The sequence below is a fragment of the Harpia harpyja genome, chromosome 7 (genome assembly GCF_026419915.1).
Source record: "Harpia harpyja isolate bHarHar1 chromosome 7, bHarHar1 primary haplotype, whole genome shotgun sequence".
Taxonomy (NCBI): domain Eukaryota; kingdom Metazoa; phylum Chordata; class Aves; order Accipitriformes; family Accipitridae; genus Harpia; species Harpia harpyja.
The window spans coordinates 5,680,898-5,700,153 of NC_068946.1; the positions used below are offsets into that span (position 1 = coordinate 5,680,898).

Below are 19,256 nucleotides of genomic sequence, written 5' to 3' on the forward strand. Positions count from 1 at the left end.
CTGATTCCACATCAGTTTCAAAATTTTACTGAAGCGACCTTTTCTGCTGTTGGACTTCCCTTATAAAAGTTTACAGACACTTTACAAGGAATCTTTTTTTTTTCAGCTGAAGCCTTTATTCTCTCTATTGATTGATATTTCAGATAACTAAGCAATCTGAGCTGTATTTTTGCTGTTACTTTGTGATGCTCTTCAGAGCAAGAGGTTATGTTTGAAAAAAATGCATTATAGAATAACTTCGATATACGTAGCAAAACTGCTGGATTAATATACATCCTCCACAGCTGTGGGAAGAAGCCTGAAAGTAGGTCCTTGGTTCTTAATTAACTTTTCTTTTTGTTCTTTCAGACTCCTCATCTTGTAAACCTTAATGAAGATCCACTCATGTCTGAATGTCTGCTCTACTACATCAAAGATGGTATTACGAGGTGAGGATTGGCGCTAATGCGCTCTGAAGTCTGCTTTGCTTGCTTAAATCCCCATACTGGAGACACTACGAGTTTAAATAATAATTGTGCCTTGAGCTATTCAACTTGCAGGTAAAAATGAAGCATGAGATTGCTGTAGGTGGAAAAAAGTATAGAAATGCATTTTCTTTTTAAGTTGATTTTTGTGCTTTAGAAGTAATGTCTTGAGTTACACAGCTTTAGAATACATTTGTTACTACACCTGGGCAGTAGAAGAAAGCATGATATCCCTTCTAAGATACAGGAAAACAAAAGTAATAAAACTTACTGAAAATGTCTTTGAGATTTTTGTGGGTGGAGGATTGAAAACCGTAATACCTGATAAAAGCAACTGGAATATGGATGAGTGTTCACTTCATTATTTAAATAAACTGCTATCCATGCCTCTGCACAATTAGTGTATCCTGTGTTCACATATATGAGATTAAACTTAATTGCCAGATTTGGAACTTGACAAGTTTTGGAATAAAATCCGTTTTATCAAGACATCTGGAAGAAGAGAAGTGATTTTTTGTTATCGTTGGAGCACTAAGCCATGTTTGGTTGCTTAGTTTGTATATTCATGGGGAACAAATGGAGAAAAGTACACAAACAGGGGCTGTTGTATGGTACTACTCTAATATGCATTGGACCTACTGAAAAGGATATCAAACTTGGAGAGAATTCAGCACAGAATGATGAATAGAATAGCTTAGGGCTAAGAAATCATAATAAGATTTGAGCCTAGCTAGCTGACATCAGAAATGTGTTGAGTAATAAGTAGAGTGAGAACTTTGTAAACATTAGGATTGAAAATTAAGTTGTCCGTATCTAGAATCGCTCAAATATTTTACTTTTGAATGGACATAAGATTTCATGCTCCAGGGATACAGCCAACCTCTTGCTGTCTGGAAGCTGGATGAAACTGCTTGTGGCATCAAATTATTCAGCAAGAGTCTCCTGAGCCATTTTTGCTCCTTTGTTGAAGTACAGATGGTGATTATTGGAAGGGATGGTCACTGTATGCCAGCTGAAATGCACCACTGGAAGTTCCTGTCACCTTTTTTTTTTTTTTTTTTTCTTCTTCTGTGTTCCTTTGCTAAAGAGAGAAGGAGGTACACAAGAGAGAAGGAAACACATTAAATCCAGAGGTGTTTAACATTTCAATTCTGTCTTTAAATTACATGTTTTAAGAGAGAGAAAACTTCTCTTTTCTTTTGTCAAGCTGTTATCCTCCAATTCATGGTAAATCTGGTAAGTTCTCTGCAACACAGAGTTAAGTGCTAGTTCAAACCTTTAAAACTTGAAGGATAGTCTTAATAGTTTAGACTTTTTTCCTGGATATTTCTGGGCTGTATTGTCCTACACAGAGTTGTAGAAAGTGTCTGATTTGCTCTTGAAATATCTTCTGTTGGACCCAGGGTTGGCCAAGCTGATGCTGAGCGAAGGCAAGACATTGTATTGAGTGGGGCTCATATCAAAGAAGAACACTGTATCTTTCGAAGTGAGAGGAACAACAATGGTGAAGGTAAAAAAAGCTATTTCACCTAGCAAAGTATTGCTGAATCTTTCACTCCTCACTTGATAGTTGGCCAGGGAATACTGGTGTTTGAAAGTTTCTCTTACCTCAAGAAAACTATCAGGTTTGACTTGCTGTTTTCTTGAGTCTTAGGGGAAGAAAATAAAATTTGTTTAAGAGCTTCAAATTGCAGGCTGCAGTCAGTATAAGAGTTAAGTTCTGATCTTGGTTAAATACAAACCTGGAAATTCAAACAGAAAAAATAATGATTATTTCCAACTGCAATATGTGGAGATGTCAGTAGTATTGATTTTTCTCATGGGGTTTTATTTCTTTTTTTAATCAGCATGGCATCAAGGAGTGATTCACTTGTATCTTGTTTTTGTGTTAGTAGGAAGATGGGCAGAAAATGAGAGGCTAGGGTTTGCACGCTTCTGTTTCTGTATAATGCTTTTTAAGGTCTCATTCATCAATGTTGTTTTCTTCATAGTTATTGTTACTTTGGAGCCTTGTGAACGATCAGAAACCTACGTTAATGGCAAGAGGGTTGTGCAGCCTGTGCAGTTGCGCTCAGGTAAGAAATGTTAGAACAGATTTTTTTGTAGACTGTCCGTCTAAGAATTGTCCATACGTGACATTTGCATCATATGTAGAGAATGCTGGATGCTATTAAAGGACAGCAGTGTTACCTTTTTGGAATGTAGCTTTTAAACAGAAGTTGGTACAATTCGTCTCTTGGCAGCAGTTTGTTTTCTTTCATTCTTTGCTGCACTAGCTGTAAGTGTACTTAAATATTCACTGCCACGCAGCATCCTGCTTGTCCTTCTGCTTACCCTGATATTATTCAAATACATTCTTGCCCAAGCCTATTGCCCTTGGCAGTCTCAGTGAGACAGAACAGACAGACTGCCAGTTGCTGATGGAAAATTCCCAGTTTCCTGGCAAAGCTAAGATACGACCCTTTGCAAGAATACAACAGCTTCTCTTTGCTCGCATTAGATTTCCCACTCAGTCCCTTATATTCCTTTAGAAAGGCATGTAGAGGAATAATTAGAAAGGAGGGAGTGACTTCCCTAAATTATGGGGTTTAATTTACCTCTTTCAAGCTATGATGCTTTCTGTGTTCCTCCCTCATTTTTCTACTGGAAAAAAAAACAAACCCAAAACCAAACAAACAAAAAAATCATCTCTGAATTATTTGCATCAAGTTATAAGTGAGTATTTTCATGGAACCAAGTGTACTGACTTCAGCACAAGTCTGGGCAATGAAGGAAGAAGTTTTTGCTGCTCTGTGATTGCATATGGCTCATATTGAATACCATGACTTTATAATTTAGTACTTTTTAAAAAAGTAGATTTTCTTCTTTCCGCATCTAGATAATTGAGTTACTAGAAGAATATAGACATGGTATCTGACATCTTTCAGAGCCTGTATTTTAGTAATACATTGATAAGGACAATTTTGGTTACTTTGGAGGTCTATTTACTAGAATGCCTTTTTAAAATTTTAACTATGTTAATATGCTCTCTGGAAGAGCAGAGGCATTTTACTGTCTTCCATCATGCTCACATCTCAGACTTTGTGGACATCTGATATCTCTAGGATTTAGCCGAAAGACTTGTAAAATATTAGATTCCTTCAGCTCTTCTGACATTAGTGTAGAAGAAGCTGTAAAATCCTTCCACAAATCCCACTGATTAGGACTTCAATAAAATCAAAACATATAAACCACATTTTAAAGAAAAGTAAGCCCAGTGCATTCCAGTGTTTGAAGTTAGGTTTTTCCAAGCTGGAAATTCTGCTGAAGTGGCTTTTGCCCATGTTTTGGCACTGCCACTGGAGGAGGGGAATGGAATTTAGTGATGCGTTTTATTTACTGCAACTGCTGGTCAATCTCCAAGTTTGTCCTTTAATTTTTGATGAACTCTGCTGGGATATTAGATTGGACCCCTGAGGGGGGTGATGTCCTCTATGAGCACTGCTGCTTACCAGCAGTGGCTTGTTCTGTACAAACCATGCATTCTTTTTTTTTTTCTTGTCACCTAGTTAACTTGAATGTATACAGAAATCCTTATAGGGCAATCTTCTCTTATTCTGTCACCCAACAGGATAAATGGGATGAATCATTCAGTGATGTTTTTCAATGGTTTTGGAATCCTTACCTGAAAGAGTTAACTTCTGTTCCTATTCTTAGGAAATCGTATCATCATGGGTAAAAATCATGTCTTCAGATTCAACCATCCAGAGCAAGCACGAGCAGAAAGAGAGAAAACACCGTCAGCTGAGACTCCCTCTGAGCCAGTTGACTGGACATTTGCTCAGAGGGAGCTTCTGGAGAAGCAGGGCATTGACATGAAGCAGGAGATGGAGAAAAGGTAACAAAATAACTCAAAATTTCTACCTGAAACAAGGAGTCAGCTGTAGGTTATTTGGGTGGTGTCTGTGCAAAACCTACACCTAGGTTCTGCCACATAGCATCTCTGCTACCTGTTATGAAAGTTCAGAAAGCTTCCTTGTTATTTTACGTCAGTGTTTCAGTGCTCTAGCTCCTTTAAAAATCATGGGTAAGCACCTACCTACCTATAAACCTTCTTGTGAAGGACTGAAGTGCAACTTACAGGAAGTTTCACTTCTATAGTACTATAATAGACAAATAGCAGTTCCTTTTAAGTGGAATGACTTTTACTCTTGTAACTGTAATTCAGTGGGCTGTGCGTGTAGAGTAGCACCAACAGGAGAATAATGACCTCTTTGACTACTTTGGTTCTTTTGTTCATCTTCAGATTACAAGAAATGGAGATTTTGTATAAGAAAGAGAAGGAGGAAGCTGATCTCTTGTTGGAGCAGCAAAGGCTGGTATGTGTCCTTACTTCAAATTAACTATACCTTTGGCAAACAGTAATTCCTGTCCTTGCTCATCTGAAAGTTTAGGAAACCTGCTTGGGTTGTCTGCACAATGCAGTTCTCCCTTTGCTTTCAAATACTTCGTGTCTACGATGAATTATTATCAGTGTGAGTGAGCTCCTTCATGTTAATTCCGAGATTGTAATTGACAATGAAGAGGCTTTAATCAGTTCTTGTTGGGACAGGTTGGATTTCTTGCAACTTAACCTGAAAGAAGGGCATTTCTATGCTCTGTGTCTTTTGCAGTTCCTTTTCAGTAATCTAAACAGCTACTTCTTGGGATGTTTGCCTTTTATTTTTGTCTTGGATCACCAGAACATACTAATTTTGTGCTGCCAAAGAGATTCGTAGAACATTGATACTCTAGGTTTATTTTTTTTGAATGATGTCTGAAAACGTTGCTGCATTGTGCATGTTTTAACCCTTCTCCCTCCCCCTGCATGGAGTTCCTTGTAAGGGTCTTAATGGTACATATGCCTATGGTGGGGTTATGACTAGGGAGCAGTGTGCAAAGGGAATGTTAACTCATTCAGAACAATGGGAATTCCACCATTCCACCTGTTTCTTAAATAGGAAGTCTGATAAATTAAGTCTGATATAGGAAGACTTCAGTCTTCTCACAACAAATATCTTCTGAAGTGCATTACCAATAGAAATGCATGCAGTCTTCAAGCACCCTGTGAATTTAAAAACAAAACCAAGCCCAGGAATGAAATCTAGATTTCCTTAAACCCGAGTCTCCTGATTCTGCTTTAACGACTCGGTTGTCTTTTAGCCAGAACGCAAATGTAGTTGTGCCTGAATTCTAATAAAAATTTCAAAGTCATGATTCATTTGGTTGTAGTATTAGTCTGAGTTTGAGACCACTGAAAACTGTGGGTTAAATGCATGCTGGGTTTTAAACTGTAAAGCTCTTCCCCTTCTCCCAAAACCAGAATGGAGCAAAATACTGTGGCTTCCATCGGTAAAAGCTGCACTGTTTTTTCTTAAAAGTTATATCATACACTTAAAGACTTCTGCATCTCTGATTATTTCATCGCAAGGGACTAATTTCTTGGATGGAGAGCAGTGGCTGCAGACTTTGAACCACTTAGTTCAGAAAGGAAGTTAAGATGTGACTACTGTAATGTTTCCTCTCTGCAATTTTATAGTTAAAATTTGTGTAGCTGAAAGTAGTATGGCAAAAATTAGTTCAGTGTGAAAATAAAAATAGTTTGAGTATTGAGCAAGTTTTGGCTACGTGTCAAAGGAGATGCAAGTAATGGAATTCCCTCTGTTAAATTTTAGCTGACGGGCAGAAGCTAAGCTATTGTATGAATTAAAGATGTGAGAATTGGCTGTCTGGGGAACTGCTTCAAATAAGGCTGCGTTTATAAAAGTGTTGTGAAGGGTATTTGTTTCCCATATACTTAAGGTTAAGGGAAGGTTCTTTAGATAGTGGGTTGTTTAATAAAGTTGCTGATTTAAGCTTGTTTTGGTTTTGCTGATTTCAGTTAGAGGACAAAGGTGGAAGACTATCCTACATGCATTACCACTGTAATTCCTGAAGGACACCTTTCCTAGTTGTAAGGGATGACATCAAGTGAGATCACTTGTCTGTTAAGCAGTATCTTGCTTATCGCAATGCTTAATGAGAATACTTCAGGTGACAGCAAAACTTCTTGACACGTCTCGTTATTTCTGCGTCACTGTACGCAGAGTCTGGAATGGACAGGATGAATGCATTCGTACAACAGTAGTTAATCATGATTGGGAAATCTGGGAATGCATTTCAGCTTGTGTACCTTAAAAGTATTTACACTGCTGCGGTATCCAGCTGCAATATCAGGTTCTCTAACTTACGGCTATGTAAGACTGATATTGAAATATAAATATTGTTCTTGTTCTAAATTGGAGTATAATCTTGGATATAAGAAGCTGGCTAATCCTGTTTACCAGATTGTTTTGGTTTTGTGCTGAGATTCCAACCAATTTGGGTATTTATTTGTTAGATGTGCTGTACAAAAAAGATAAATAACAGCTCTTGTCCCCCCAAATTTACAACTAATATATATTTGCCTTGCTAATATTACTAGGGAATAGAAATAATCATTCTCCATTTTACAAATTGAATGTGAAAATGGGTTTAATAGAGCTAAAATTATCTTCCTGGTTTTCTGGTCATAATGCCTTTGCAGTGCCCACTTTATTAAAATGTGGGTATATACCTATATTAATTGGTCTGGTTAACCTCTGAGTGCACATAGGGCAATGACCACATAGTGTCTCTTAATCAGCTATTTGTACGCAAGACGTGCTTTACCCATAAGTAGTAATATGGTAATTTTGTAACCTATAAGAATAATCCTGTGGAACTTGTGACTTAATGTTTGAGTAGTTCGTGTTTTGCCTTTCTGGACATAACCTTGAATGTGTAGATTGTACAGTGTCTTCCTCCAGGGCATCTTTTGTTTGCACTGCAATATGCAGTTTGTTAGATGCTGTTTCCTTAGGCCACAAATTTTGTCGGCTGTAAACTCACAAAGAGTTTATGTTCTGTTTCTAAACCAGTGTTTTGCTTATATTTTGACTTAAACTAGAAGTGGATTCTCTAGTGCTATTCTTAAATAATAAAAATACATAAGGTCGCAAGAAGCTCAAATAATGTCAATCTTAGGCTATGGAGCTTGTTGACCATAGGGCGGAACAGTATTTCTTTTACTCCCTTTCATCATTCCCAAAACAAATTATGTTGTATTCTGAATTCTTCGTGGTCTTCTACCCGAAGTTTTAAGTCTAGGAACCTGTGGTTCTGAGTCAATGACCTGGGTTTCCTTTGGTTTTAGAGTAACTGGCTGTTGTTGTTCCTTATTTCTTATGTATTATAATTCTCTATGTGAAAAATAGGGATGTTAGACAGAGGTTCCTTAGAGACCGACTGCTGTGTTTTATTGAAGACGTTTGGATCACAATAATACATAGGACTTTGTTAAAGAGATGTCTTAATAATCATTTAAAGAAAAGTAGTCTGACTTTAATTCCTGGTTACAGTAAGTAATAATGGATATCCTTAACTTCTGGTGGCAGTATACCTGAACAAACATTCCTAGCATATGGAAACCTGAAGCACTGCTCATTAAAAATCATTTAGCAAAAGGTGGAAAACTTGTAATGAAGAAGCAAAACACGCATAACTCTTAGCAAATGTGTGGAAGCTCCAGGCTCTAGGGTTTGAGAAGAGGACAAATCAAGGATATCAAATAGAGAATTTGTCTTAAAACAATTAAAAAAAAAAAAAAAAAAGTCATTACTGCTACATTCTTCTGAAACTCATTCTTCGGACAGACAAGACTGTTAATGTTTTTTTTTCTTTAAACTAAGCAACAAGGTGACAAATGGGAAAAAAAAACCAAACTACAACCCACCTCTGAAACTCTGATTCTGGATATCCTTTTAGCTTGTAGCAAGTCTTGGAGTATGAACCACTGTCTTCACCTGTCATAGTGGCACTTACAGTCCTTTTAACACTGAACCTTTCGGCTGCTTCCGTTTCATTTTTTCTTATCGTCTAACACTTCTCTGGCTGCTATTGTAGTGAAGTGGATTCTAAACTTGAGCATCCCTGCAACCACGTGCAACGTTACTAACCAGTGTTAACCCGACTTACTCTGGCTGCTCATGACATCTTCTATGATGGCTGTTGTGTTCACCTACCTGGGGAGGATTTGCTGAAAGAAGCAACAGCAGTCACCAAGGCAAATGTGTGTGGCGGGGATTTGCATGTCTTTGTAGCATGTGTGAAGTGCAGTTTACACTCGGTTTTTAATTTTTTTTAATCAGGAACTTGGTTTTAGTTGATCTGTTTAAAGATTTTGAAAGGGATTGGGAGGGAGGAGTTTAGATTTCTGCTATTTTGAGATGACAAGACTTTTAAATATAATGTTAATTTAGTGAAGAGCTCCAATTTTGACAGTCCATGACTCTTGAAGATTTTAATGTCCTAACACTCAGTCTTCAGGGACTTCCTTATCACTTGTTCTATTTTGATTTTTGATTTAGTTTTCTTTGCCTGCTACTTCTTGTTTAGCTTTTCCATTTTCTTACAATTTTAATTTTGGTTATTTTGGGGCCACTTCTTGATTTTTGTTTTTCCAAAGGATGCAGACTCTGATAGTGGGGATGATTCGGACAAGAGATCGTGTGAGGAGAGTTGGAGACTGATCACTTCCCTGAGAGAGAAGCTGCCCCCCAGCAAGCTCCAAACCATTGTAAAAAAGTGTGGCCTCCCCAGCAGTGGGAAGAAACGAGAGCCTATTAAAATGTACCAGATACCCCAACGTCGACGCCTTAGCAAAGACTCCAAATGGGTTACCATCTCAGACTTAAAGATTCAGGCTGTGAAAGAGATATGCTATGAGGTAGCACTCAATGACTTCAGGCACACTAGGCAGGAAATTGAGGCTCTGGCCATTGTTAAAATGAAAGAGCTTTGTGCCATGTATGGGAAAAAAGATCCAAATGAGCGTGAATCATGGCGAGCTGTTGCTCGTGATGTCTGGGATACGGTAGGAGTTGGAGATGAGAAAATTGAAGATGTTATGGCCAATGGTAAAGGAGTGACTGATGTGGATGACCTTAAGGTGCATATAGACAAATTGGAAGATATTTTGCAAGAAGTGAAGAAGCAGAACAACATGAAGGATGAAGAGATAAAAGTTCTTAGAAATAAGATGCTAAAAATGGAGAAGGTTTTACCTCTGATAGGGTCTCCAGAGAAAGCTCAGTCAACCATGCCTAATGCTAAGTCTCCAAACTCTGCCAGTGTGGTGGATGTGGATAAGAAGCCCATGGATGACTTAAAAAGAAGTGAGAATGATGATCTTGCTAAAGAGGAGCGTGTTTCTCAGTTAATGGCAGGTGATCCAGCTTTCAGACGTGGGCGATTACGTTGGATGAGGCAAGAACAGATTCGATTTAAAAATCTGCAGCAGCAGGAAATAGCAAAACAGCTTCGTCGACAAAATATGCCTCACCGATTTATTCCGCCTGAAAATCGCAAGCCCCGGTTTCCTTTCAAAAGTAATCCCAAACATAGGAACTCATGGAGTCCAGGCACCCATATAATTATCACAGAGGATGAAGTTATTGAGGTTAGAATTCCAAAAGAAGAAGATAAGAACAAAGATGAAAACAAAGAAAAAGAAAGTAGAGCTGCTTCAAAAGACCCTCAGCAGCTGTGGAATCTTTATGGCCCCCAGAGGAATCAAGACAATATCCAAATTAACAGGCAGCAGTTAAACACACAGTCACAGCCTAGCAGTCAGCAGCAGCCATCACCTCAGTTGCGCTGGAGAAGCAATTCTCTCAATAATGGCTCTCAAAAAACCTTGCGGCGTCAGACGTCGGGCTCATCTGAATCATTGCACTCGTACAGCGGGCAGCAGAATCCAGACCTGCAGACTTTCCAGCAAAAACGCCACATCCACCAGCACCGACAACCTTACTGCAATCACAACAATGGAGGCAGTGCAGAAGGCAATACAGCTAACTTCCACCCAAAACAGACTGACCGGCTTAACCACTATAACCAGTTTGTGACGCCCCCACGAATGAGGCGCCAATTCTCAGCACCTAACCTCAAAGCGGGCAGAGAAACTACAGTATGACTAGTTGGCCAAGAGTAGTCTGGGGGAGGAGGGAAGCAGGGGCAATTCTGGCTTATCATTGAGAAACAGCCAGGATTGGCTCTGCTGATGTCTTGGGTTTTGTTTGGCCAGGTAGAACTTGGGTAATTCAACATACAAACACAAGGTACTGGCCCTTCAGCCCGTTCAGTTTGCATGTGACTTTTGTTGCAGTTTTAACAACACCGATTGGAAGAACATTCTGAAAAATTGTAAGAACTTTATTTGTAGACTAGACTTGGAGGGAGGGATGTGGAGGGGAGAACTTCCCTGCTAGCTCATTTACCATTTTTTTGTGTGTGTCTTGGAGTATTTTTCTAATGCTGAAAATACTGTCTGGAACTTAAAAAGTGCTACCTTCCTCCTGTGTTTTATGTAGACAATCAAAAGAGGAATTTAGTTTATAGCATTGAATGTTTCTTGTGACCTTTTTCTTAGCAGTAGGGAAATGAGCATCTGTTTTTAAATTGATCTGGCTCTTCAGAACAATATTTTCCACTCTTAACTCAAATTCTTAATAGTAATAATAATCTATAAACCAAAAGTTGTTGGCTGACAAGATATGTGGCTTTTTTTATAGAGAAATGAAGAAGCGCTATTGGGTCACAACAGTCCTACTCCCTGAGTAGGAGATGTCTTTTCTCCTTCTGCTTAAGTTCATAATTATTGGTATGAAATTGCTGTGACAGTTAAACTTGCCTGAATGGAATTTTATGTCAGAATATATATATATTGCTGAAGCAATACTTTGGAAATAAGCTTTCTTCTAATTCCCATTGTATCTCTAAATATAATAGTTTTTAATTATATACAGAGATTGTGGAAAGGAACTAGGATTTTTCAACACTCTGGTGCAGGAAGAAGCCTCAAAAAGCTAATTCTTTTTATTTTATGTTTTCAGCTTTCTCGGGCATGAGTCTGGGAGATGTTCTTGAAATAGTTATTCTTATGAAGATTTATAGATCTCTACTTTGAATTGGCTGAATTCTCCTCAAAGATAGGAGAATTAAACTCTTTCATCTTAATGTGATACCTCATATTAGTGCCTCTGGTCTTGGATTAAACCCCGGGTTCAAGACTTTTTTAATAAAGGAAAAGGTCACTTTGAAGAGAAGATAAGATTCGTTTTCCTTCTCCCCATACTCAAAATGCAAGTTAAAATTTTTACTATCTGTTTTGATCTGAAGAGGTCTATACTTGCAGGTGATTTGCCATAAAACAAATGCTTGCAATCCCTACTTCAGATTGTTTCAAACAAATTACAGAAAAACTATTGATTCAGGAATAGGCTTTATGATCTTGGGGTTTTATCTCAATTGGAGAGTCCCAATTTTAATTATACACTTTCTGAGTTACGTAAAGTGCAAGACAAAATTGTGCTTACTTCTGAAAAACTGTGGACTTAAGTATAAGTCAATCTAAAGCTTTGAGGACTTATTTTGCTTTTAAATTTAACGCGAATACAATTTTAAAAACAGAATTGGCTACTATACCACATTTGGTAAGATAGGTCCACTTTGCAGTGTATCTGTACAGTTAAATGATTTGTGCCGTTTTGCACAAATATCCTTAATTTACTTGAGGTTGCTTATTTTTTGATAAAATATAAGCCCTACTGGTAATTGTTACTTCTGCGTGTTTCAGCATAGCTGTAGATGAGTTGGAAGTGCCTCAAGCTTAATTTCCATCTTGTTTTTATTTCCTGTCCTATTTTTTTCCCCTCCCCTCATCTGTGCATGGTGTAGGTGCTGGTTGCAACATGTGTTACGTGGCAGCCGTGCATCATTTACATATTGTTTAATCAAGTGTCAACTCTTAAGTCTCTGCACATGTGTTACTGGTAGGATACTGGCCCTCTGATGTAGGAGATACAAAGTCAGTCCCCTAATTGTCCTAAAAGAATGAGCTAGTCCCATCAGTTGGAACTTTTTTTTTTATGGCAGGTTTAATTTTGTGTCCCAATATGGCTTTGTAACTTGCATTTGTCTCATGCTTTGACCTACTTGAACAAAGGAAATAAAGCATCATGTCCAAAAATGTCTTGATTCTTAAAGAAAAGAAGCCTTGTAGATGAGCACTACTTTCTTTGAGCTTGAGTCAGAATTGCAAAATGAGTTTTGGCCTGCAAATAATATTTTGCTGTTGCCTTTATTTTAGAATCCTGTTTTAGTAGTGCATTGCACTTTGTTTTTGTGCATGTCAAGAGTAATGAGTTCTTTCATATCCTCAAAAAGGCTTGGACTCTCAAAAATGCATGCTTGGGAAAATCCTCTCAATTCTGTAGGAATAGGTGAGTCAGAATTAGTCTGCATGGGATAGGTCATGAGAGAAGACCAAACCAATTTTATCTTGTGTCCCATTTTTGTTGAGGATTGTGGCTGCCTGTGCGAAATCACCACGTGATTGAGCATGGAGTAATTTTGAAGTCCATGCAACTACATGTACTGACATGAGATTAAAAACTGCTACTTGATTTTTTTTTTTAACGCTAGACACTAAAGTTTTTGCCAACTTAGTTCAGCTTAAAAATCTGAGAAGAAGTATCTGTAAATGCCTGGGTGGTGGTGATGATGGTGAAGCATAGGTTGCCATCAGTCTGTCTTACCCCACTGTTTTAGCACAGCACTAGAAAAACAACCCTGCTTATTCTGTTGTTGTATGATTTGACAGAAAAGAAAAAGGATAGTCAATGTCAAAATGGACTCCAGTCTGCTCAGAGGAAGCAGCTTTTTTCCTGGCTTTTAGGAGGATATTACAGAATGAAACTTGGAAAATAAAGTCCTATAAAAATAATTGCTCACTTTAAGAATTGAATATTAATTACAGTGCAGTGCCTCATCTGATAAGGGAAGCAATGTGAGAACTCGTGGATCTCCTTGCACTATTCAGAAATACACACACCTCTTACTCCAAATTCTGTATTAATAGAGCTATTGAACAGTAATAGAACTGCTTCCATAGAAGACTGTGTGACAAGGCTTTCAGGTTAATGGAAATGTGGCATCCAATGATGGGAGTGCTGTTTTAGTAAGCTTAATTGCCATTGCTAAGTGCTGATGTGCTGTGTGCTTTGACAGCTGGCTTGTATCCACCTGTGCCATAGTGATGATTTCTTAAATATTCTTTGGGACTCACTAGGGACACGTGGATTTGGGGGTGTGGGGGAAATGCATGCCACTAATGCTCCTCTGATTGACTTCAATACCCTTTCTGAAGCAATCTGAATTTAGGGATCTGTCAAATTAGAGGATGCTATTTTTATCAGTACATTCAGCATAGTTTCAATATCTCTGTCCTTTATCCTCTATATGTTGAAATTTGTTCTTTTATCCTTTATATGTTGAAATTTGACTTGGATACTTCCCACTGAACCACTTCAGGAGCTGCCATATGAGAAATCTATGCTGTGTACCCATTTGTACTGTAAAGAAAGCAGTGAGCTGCCTTTGAATTAAATGGGATTTTCAGATCTGTCCATTGTTTAAGAAAAAACAAGTTTTGGATTGTCTTAAGAGCAAGCATCTGCCTTGTGAAAAGCAGAACTGGTTTGTATTGTAACAAGTGCTCTTTCAATAAACTATGAAATACTCTTGTAAGTGTCAGACTCGTCTTAGTGAAATGGAAATGAAACTTGATTGCAGTCTTGTCCCATTTTTTTTGTCTTGGGGTTGGTATTGTTCTAGCAGAGTTAAAAAGGTTTAATTAATTGTTCCTCAGTCTAATTCTTCTAAGTCCATCCACCCTGATTTTTTCTGCTGTGAAGTGAAAAGCAGCCTATGCAGATTTGTGTCTACTGTCACATAGCTTATTTAAAAAACAAAAACAAAAACAACAAAAAAAGACTTGTATAGTGCAAGGGGATACAAGCCATACTCCTTTTTGGTGCTTTCCCGTTGTACCATCTTGTATGCTGTTTATCTAAATTCTGGATGAAAATACAGAGCTGGCTGTTCTCTCTTTATTTGCTCGCTGAAGACAAAAGAAACTGACTTTTTTGTACACCTCAAAGAGGAGGGAATCGCACACGCTACAGTACCTTTGCAGACATCACATAGATTGAAAGAAACATAGATCCAAAGAATCTAAGTTGTTATGGTACAGTGTTCTGCATAAAAAGTGGTCCAGTCTGGTCTTAAAAAGCTTGGCCTAGTCTGAGTGTATGATTTTTTTTATCCCCCCCCCCCCCAATCCACGATTATTGTGGCTTTAGATATTACTATGCCCCTGGGCAAAATAAACTTTGCATTCCCTTTTTCCACATTCATGGAGCTAATGATATCAACAGGTTTGAAGCTGTACAACAATATGCATTGGGTTCCCGGCAGTCTGGGGCATGGACCTTCAGGGCAGCTTCTAGATGCAGGGTTTTTTTCTTTACTAGCAGTTGAGGCACCCTTACACTGGTACTAACAATTATGTGTGTATTATCACTAATCAGATCTGGAAACGTTTACCAGGAGAGCCAACCAATCTCTCAGTAGAGCATACCTACCCCTTTTACAGTGCAGTCAAGGCACCATCTGTGTGAACCAACCTGAAATTCATCCTTCATCTGTTGCTCAGTGCCAATTATTTTTAAATACTACCGTAGTATCAAGTGCCAGGAGGCAATCTTCAGTCCTGTTTTTCTGCTTAGGGAAATGGTACCTGTTTCTCTTTTTCATTATGGGAAAACAAACTTCAATTCTTTTAGTTTTAAAACTAATGTTTGTTAGCGTGGAGTCAATAAAAAGTGTCTGCTTATATTAAGCATTTATTTATCTAGGTATGTAAATGTACAGAAGATACACTTCCTCAGCTCATAAGTCTGAAAATAGAGAAGACAAGAAGCAGGTCTTTGTCTTTGAATAAATTTAATGTGCCTGGGTTTTTCATGCTGGAAGTAAAATTTTCGTAGTGGAATGCTCCTGGTTTTTGACCATTCCCTCTGCAGCTTTTCAGTTTCTCCAAAAGAATCTGATCAAAGATTCTACTTAAACACTACTTGAAGAGCTTTTCATTTCTTCATTTCTACAATCTAGCCACTCAAAATGACATCCTCAGATTATCTACTTCAGACTACAGGAAAATAAATTATTTTGCTGTTCCTTGCAAGTAAGAGAAGCTTGTCTCTGTCACTTCACATCTGACCTGTTTTATCTTGGTTGCAAATGTAATAGCATTATCTACATGGATGGGGGAAAAAAGATCAGAGAGAGTGCCTTTATGTTAATTTTTAAGAGTATGCTAGGTATTTCAGAACTGTAGATAAGTCTGAAACTCCTCATCGAGTCTAGGATAGTTTTTTGGTGCATCATTAAGAATTTCAGAAGGAGTATCAAAAAAAAAGGATATATGTTTGTTTTGTCTGTAGTTCTTTTGCTGCTGGGCTAAGGTTTACTTACCGTGTAAGTATGTAGCTATCTTAGAGTGAATGGAGCAGACACACATGAAGAAGGACCATTTTAGCCAAATAAAATTTCGGGAGGAAGTTAGAAAATTAAAACGCAGCCCTCATACAAAGGCCATATATCTTTAATAGTTCAGCTTTCTCTCCCTAAAGGTCAAGGGTATTGAATTCATTGTACTGAAAATTCTGCAATTTCTTAAGAGCACGGCTACTGTTTTTTAAAGCTACCTCCAGGAAATATTACTTACAAACTTAAAACAATGTACTTCAGGTTTATCTCCTTTCCAAATACCGTTTAAAGGTCTTTCTGACTGAACTTGTGTTAAATTTCATGCAATCACATTGTGGCAGTGTTAAGTACTATACTTGCTGTACAAAACCAAACTAATGTAGCTGTTTAGGTGAGATGCTTAAATAGGATGGGAGGAAAGTGTAAAGCTTGCTTTCTATAGCTGTTAGACTTAAGAACGTATTACTGCAAACAGTGCATTGGAGAAGAACTTTAGGTTTGGGAACTGTGGAAGAGAGAAGGTTGGAATACAAGACGAGTGGCCTGAAGAATTCTCCTTAAGAACTCTGTAACACTCTTAGTGAATTGATGTTGCAACTCTTGTATAAAAATCCTGAGAAGCCAGTTTACTTTGTGTAATATATGCCAAAACATTATCTTCAAAAAATAAAATGTAATAGTGAAGTAGGCTCTGAGACCAGGAGCACAGTGACTGTGACTGTTCTAAATATCTTGAATTTGTATTGGTTTTACCAGCAAATAATAAAAGGGTCATTAGGTCTTAGTAGCATTTATTTCAAGGCATGATTATGCTGAACAGGAAGAAAATGGTCTTACACCAGAAGGTATTGTTCAAGTGCTCCTTGTGGTTAAACCTCTCTGCACAGACTTCTCTGCCCACTTGTCAAGGTGGTGGTATTTTTTTCATCTTCTGATATATGAAATACACATGTGAAAAAGTGATACATCCCAAGAGGAAAATCTAATTGAAAACAAAATATGTTTTGGTTTTTTTTTCTAAAATCTGAAATGAATTTTTTTGTATCAAAAGGCAAATCAGTGGTGCTGTTAATCCTTCTCTTTGAGCAAATGAAGCTGAATCCTCCCCTTTTAAACTTATTGCTGTACTTTTCTCTATTTCTGCCTCTTTCCTACCTCCCTGAAAGCAGCAAGCAGGTTCCCCCAATATCCCCTTTTTTCAGTCTTTAGCAAAAAAAAATCCTAAACCTTTCCCTCTTACAGATACTACGAGCATGTATATCTGATGATTTTAGAAAACAACACTACTATCTTAGTAGTGGCCTCTGTCTTCTCTCTTTTCAAAGACAGATTGTACTAAAACAATAGATGTTGGTATGTGACCTGTGAGCATTAATGGAAATGTCTTTATGTATTTGTTCTCTGTGTCTGTCATTCCATCTGAGGTGTTAGTCTCTCTTAACTGTTCTCCTTGCTTTTGTCTGTCCTCCTACACGGTATCTTCTCTTTCCCCACAGGACTATGAGAGTAAGCTGCAGGCCTTACAGAAGCAGGTAGAGACACGATCCTTGGCAGCTGAAACAACAGAGGAGGAAGAAGAAGAGGAAGAAGGTGAGCTTGAAGCTAAAAATAATTTGGATATAGCCAAGCCTAAAGGGACAGTTGCTATAATATCTCTAGTAATAGATAGAAAACTCGCTTTGGAAAGCTGTGCAACACTTCATAACTTCTTGATCTGTAGTCTTCACAGCATGAAGGGATAAATTCCTATTCATAGAATAAATTCCACATGAACAGTAGATATACATCCCCAAATTAAATTGATGCACAAACTAGGTTAGTTGAACTATAAGCTTTGATTTGGTGGTCTTGAATTTGAAGGAATCTATCTCTTCTTGGCACTAAAAAGAGTTCAGGTGTCTCAAACCAAAATAATACTGTTGCCTTTGTTTCCCTGTTTTGATGTTGAAATTTCTTTTTTTTTCCTTGACAGGAATTCTTGTAATTCATGCTGTGACATGTCTGTATAATTTTATTTCTGGACAGTGGATAGGGTTTGTTAGTCCCATAATACTTCCTTTCATTCCACTGTTTCAGTATTTGGCTTTAATAGTTGTTAACTAATTTAAAATAACAGGAGTAGAATTTATTTTGTCTGTTCCAAGTCTCTTTACTTGATGATTATATCCCCATTGCTAGTGGTGAGGAAGTTTGAATCCAGTTTTTCCTCACTGAATAATAAAAATGCAGGTTTTTGGGTTTTGTTCTTCTCTTCCAGAAAAGGTGTTGAGAACTTGATGATGCAGTCAGCAGTCGTATTAGGTACTGCGTGTGATGCTTTAGAGTAGAAGCCAAGGTGTTTTATTTCTCTGTTTCTTTGCTCTTCCTAGTGCCCTGGACACGCCACGAGTATGAACTCGCACAATGGGCTTTCAGGAAGTGGAAATTTCATCAGTTTACTTCACTGAGGGACCAACTCTGGGGAAATGCAGTATATCTGAAAGAAGCCAATGCAATCAGCGTAGAGTTAAAGAAAAAGGTAGGGACATGCAGAGTAGTTTTTTGAATTTTCTGACTCATTAGTTTTGACTGTATAATCCTGCTTCAAATGCTCGGAGATACTTGTAGTCTTTAAAGTTATATGTATTGTGCTTATTAGTTTAGGATTTAAAAGGGTTCAGAAAATTGTGAGTCTCTGATTCAGACTTCTGGCTGAATGAACATCCCATACAAATCTGGTTGATGCATTCTCCTCTTCTTCATTTCCCTTACGCTGTTCCTGTCAGTATCATAAACACATGTACATGTACAACTCCCCAGGGCCCTGTCTTTTACTTTTTGCTTTTAACCTCATGTGGTCATTCATGGTTCCAAGAGAATTGAATGCTGCAGGATGTGCTAGGTTTATAGTTTTCCAGACCTCTGCTAGCTGTGACAATAAAGGCAAGATATATGTACTCAGCTGAAAAATATGTTTTATGCCATTTTGAGACAAAAAAAAAAAAAGTGACACAAGAAAACTTGAATCTGTTCAGACATGAAAGTTAAACTGGCTTTATACGTTGCCTTAGGTTAGGTCTCTGTCCCCTTTGTGATGCTGATAGATGATTTCTCAGAACTAAAGTAATTTTTCTTTTTCTATTCAGGTGCAGTTTCAATTTGTTCTTCTGACAGACACCCTCTACTCACCGCTGCCACCAGAGCTTTTGCCCACTGAGTTGGAGAAGACCCGGGACAATAGGCCTTTCCCCCGTACAGTGGTAGCTGTGGAAGTCCAGGATCTGAAGAATGGAGCAACACATTACTGGTCCTTAGAAAAACTCAAGTATGTAAATATTACTAGAG

General features: G+C 37.9%; 1 protein-coding gene across 25 annotated transcripts in view; it reads left to right on the plus strand.

The window, feature by feature from the left end:
- KIF1B (kinesin family member 1B) overlaps positions 1-19,256 on the plus strand; it is a 98,634-nt gene that overhangs the window by 44,636 nt on the left and 34,742 nt on the right. For 24 of the 25 annotated variants that reach the window (XM_052791986.1, XM_052791988.1, XM_052791990.1 and 21 more), the window contains 8 exons: positions 349-428; positions 1,868-1,974; positions 2,456-2,539; positions 4,161-4,341; positions 4,750-4,822; positions 17,429-17,522; positions 18,302-18,450; positions 19,058-19,236. In XM_052791986.1, the coding sequence (XP_052647946.1) occupies positions 349-428; positions 1,868-1,974; positions 2,456-2,539; positions 4,161-4,341; positions 4,750-4,822; positions 17,429-17,522; positions 18,302-18,450; positions 19,058-19,236 (947 nt within the window). Of the gene's footprint in view, positions 1-348; positions 429-1,867; positions 1,975-2,455; positions 2,540-4,160; positions 4,342-4,749; positions 4,823-9,006; positions 14,130-17,428; positions 17,523-18,301; positions 18,451-19,057; positions 19,237-19,256 lie in introns of those variants that run through there. The other variant, XM_052792007.1, reaches the window with a different exon arrangement.